The sequence below is a fragment of the Formica exsecta genome, unplaced genomic scaffold, assembly GCF_003651465.1.
Source record: "Formica exsecta isolate Colony F162 unplaced genomic scaffold, ASM365146v1 scaffold1456, whole genome shotgun sequence".
NCBI lineage: Eukaryota > Metazoa > Arthropoda > Insecta > Hymenoptera > Formicidae > Formica > Formica exsecta.
This window is the reverse complement of record NW_021848785.1, coordinates 15,380-17,242: the sequence shown is the minus strand read 5'-3', so window position 1 is coordinate 17,242 and position 1,863 is coordinate 15,380. Positions and strand designations below refer to the sequence as shown.

The 1,863-nt window shown below is 32.2% G+C and overlaps 1 protein-coding gene across 1 annotated transcript; it reads left to right on the top strand.

The window, feature by feature from the left end:
• Window positions 1-210: 210 nt before the first annotated feature.
• On the top strand, window positions 211-1,318 carry LOC115246291 (the record flags this gene model as incomplete). Its single annotated transcript, XM_029825009.1, has 2 exons — window positions 211-355; window positions 488-1,318. Coding segments are annotated over exons 1-2 (976 nt in total), but the record flags the coding sequence as incomplete, so codon positions are not given.
• Window positions 1,319-1,863: the final 545 nt, after the last annotated feature.

The following is a 1,863-nucleotide window of genomic DNA, read 5'->3' as shown; positions in this document are numbered from 1 at the left end:
AATTGTTTTATTATTTATTATAAAAGTAATATAATTAACTTTAAAAAAATATTTAAATATCTATACACAACAGAAAAAAATAGTTATAATATTTTTGTAGGATATACCAAAATATCAATCATGCCAAAACGAAAATTACTGTCAGAGATGTCAAAAAGATATTATCATCGATTAAAATGCAATGCACGTAATATCACAATTGCCAAAAATATGAATAAATTGTCGACGGATTTTGCTAAGGTACACGATGTACAAAATTCAAGCGATATTATTGAACACGTAATTACTGATGTCAATTACGAGCTTGATCAGGCAACAAATGTTGCACTAAGAAATGAACCACCACGACAATATTGTAATGTTCCTGACAATGAAAATATTGCATATAATCTTGATTATAATAGTAATTTAAATTTGGAGGATTTATGTCCGATTGCATTCACTTTTAATAACAAGAAAAATGCTGACTGTACAAGTTCGTCCACAGCTGCAACAATTAGGCAAGATTTAACAAACTGGGCAGTACAATTTCAAATATCACATACAGCAGTTACTGCATTATTGTCAATTTTAAGAAACCATGGCTTTGATAACTTGCCAAAAAATTCTAAAACAATGCTGGAAACACCAAAATATACTAATGTACGGAGAGTTACACCAGGTGAATACTTTCATAATGGCTTAAGATCAGGAATAATGCAGTTTCTACAGAAAAGTCAAGATGACGTTGATTCAGTTTCAGTGCAAATCAGTATAGATGGATTGCCAATTTCAAAATCCTCTACTAATCAATTGTGGCCTATTTTAGGCTCAGTGAGACCCAACCTTTCTGATATTTTTATCATAGGTTGTTACTATGGTTCCAAGAAACCGTATGATTGTAATGAATTTTTGCGTGATTTTGTGGATGAAGCAAAAATTCTAGCTGAAGGACTTGAGTATAAAGGAAAATCTATACGTGTATCCATAGATTCATTAATTGCTGATGCACCCGCAAAATCTTTTGTAACTGCCACAAAAGGACATACCGGTTACTTTAGTTGTCCAAAATGTACAACTGAAGGTGAATATATTAGTGGGAGAATGTATTTTCCAGATATAAATTGTACTAGTCGGACAAATGAAAGTTTCCTTATACAAAGACAGATAGAACATCACACTGGATCAAGTATTTTATCAGATATACCGAATTTTGGAATGATAAGTCACATCCCATTGGATTATATGCACTTGGTTTGCATTGGTGTGGTCAAGAAAATTTTGAATTTTTGGTTATCCGGACCATTAAATGTTCGACTGCCGGCACAATCAATAAGCAGTATTTCCAGATTGTCTATTGAAATGCGATCATCGATACCCGTAGAATTTGCGCGTAGACCACAGGAATTAAATTTTTTGAGCTTATGGAAAGCCACAGAATTCAGACTTTTTCTTTTATATATGTGTCCCATTGTTTTGAAAAATTATATGAAAAAAGATGTCTACAATAATTTTTTAACATTACATGTAGCCATTCGGCTATTGTGTTCTCCAGATCTTTTACATATTACTTATGCGGAGTCTTTACTACAACACTTTGTACAGTCATTTATAATCTTATATGGATCACATTATGCATCTTACAATATACATGCTATTATTCATTTAGCAGAAGATGTTAGAAAATTTGGACCCCTGGATACATTCAGCAATAAAATTCAAAAATAAAACAATATCTTAGAAAAGCTGAACGTCCTTTACAACAACTTCACAATCGTTTGACAGAATTGGAACATTGCTTATCGTTTGAAAAAAAAATATAGAGAAATGGGTGTACATGGAATACACAATGCGGGCCCAGTGTTGCCTGGAATAAATGGTCCT